This window comes from Nematolebias whitei, chromosome 1 (assembly GCF_014905685.2).
Source record: "Nematolebias whitei isolate Nwh7 chromosome 1, NemWhi1, whole genome shotgun sequence".
In the NCBI taxonomy this organism is placed as follows: Eukaryota; Metazoa; Chordata; class Actinopteri; order Cyprinodontiformes; family Rivulidae; genus Nematolebias; species Nematolebias whitei.
The window spans coordinates 21,170,099-21,171,557 of record NC_056498.1 but is presented as its reverse complement, the minus strand read 5'-3'; the positions used below and the strand labels follow the sequence as shown (position 1 = coordinate 21,171,557).

The 1,459-nt window shown below is 37.9% G+C and overlaps 1 protein-coding gene across 1 annotated transcript in view; it reads right to left on the bottom strand.

Moving 5' to 3' along the window:
• LOC119421058 (galactose-3-O-sulfotransferase 3-like) overlaps window positions 1-692 on the bottom strand; it is a 4,435-nt gene extending 3,743 nt beyond the window's left edge. The window contains exon 1 of the mRNA XM_037688455.1: window positions 586-692. Coding sequence (XP_037544383.1) covers window positions 586-692 — 107 coding nt within the window. The remainder of the gene's footprint in view (window positions 1-585) is intronic.
• Window positions 693-1,459: the final 767 nt, after the last annotated feature.

Sequence of the window (1,459 nt, the reverse complement as noted above, 5' to 3'; positions counted from 1 at the left end):
AAAAAAAAAAAAACTTCTATAAACACTACTTTGTACTGACGAAACAAACAGTTGGTTGGGCTTCAAAAAAAAAAAACATCATGCAGCTACAAGAGACAGGGAGGACAACTAGACATGCATGAAGCACAACGCCAGACTGCAGGTACGGTGAAGACGGGAAACACAAAGAACTTGAGCTAATATGAAAACAGGAGACATCTTGACATCTTTGTTAATGACAACAGGGAACAGGTGCGAGTGGGTGGAGCAGAACTAAGGCAAGAAGGCTTTCGATTGAAACAAACTGAAAGTGGTTAGAAAACACAAGGAGGCACAAGAAAAAAACAAACTGAAGACATAGAAAATATACAAATTAAACACAAAAAAGAAAAAAAAAGAAAAATATACTACAATACAGAAAAGCATAAACATGGAAAAATTAAAGATTATGACAGTTAGATATGTGCATACAAAGATAGCACCAGTTAACAGTTCAGACATTACTACATCCAAATCAAAAAGTATTGATGCATGTAAACAAACATCAACAAAAAGTGAACGTTCACGTTAACATTCATATTTTGAAGGTGTATTTCAGTCACTCACCAGTTATACTGGTTCAAATTGTGCAGCAAAAAACTGACAGTACAGATGACCAGGAGGCCCAGAAATATCCGATTCCGAAATTTCTTCAGAGATGACCGACTCCTCATTTTAACTGTGACAGGCAGAGGAGAACAAACAGAAGAGTGAGGACACAAAACATTTAAAAGGCAAAGGAAGAAAGTGGCAAAAAATAGAATAACTCGCTGAAGTTTAAAATGCATCAATGCAGATACCGGCCAAATTTCCAACATGTGCATCAGATTTACTCTGTAGAGAACAAAAGTAATTTGATGTCTCCTTTTATAATAATCTAGGTCATGACAGAAACAGGTTTTTTTTCATGACAGTATTTAAAAAATAAAAAATAAAAAATTTCAAATTAAATCCCTTCCTGTTAGTTTTTGATGTCAGGATCAGTGTTTTTGGTTAATTGTCGAATAATTAATTTTGAGTTAGGGCTGTTCACTTTTGGTTTGTTTATCTTTTAGGTCTTGTATTTTGAGGTATTAGTTATGACCTTTTGTTTTCTCTTGAGTTTAGGTTTCCTACACTTTTCTTTAGTCGATATTTTACAGTCAGTCTGCCACCCATACATATGGCCTGAGGCCATATGTATGGGTGGCAGTATAATTGCAGGTTGATTGCTGACCCAGCTGTGCTGTGGCCTGTCTTGCATTGGCTTCTTCACCTCCTGTCCTCCCCAGTGGACATCCATCTGCATCCTGGTTGGCTTTTTCACCTCCTGCTTCTCCAACCACAGGGGGCCTGCCTATTTAAGCCCAGCTCTCCTGCCAGTCGGGGTGGCTGTTGTTTAGAGCTGCTTGCCATTATGTATGGTTTGTGGACTTGACTTGAGGTGTTTGCCTTTGGCTAA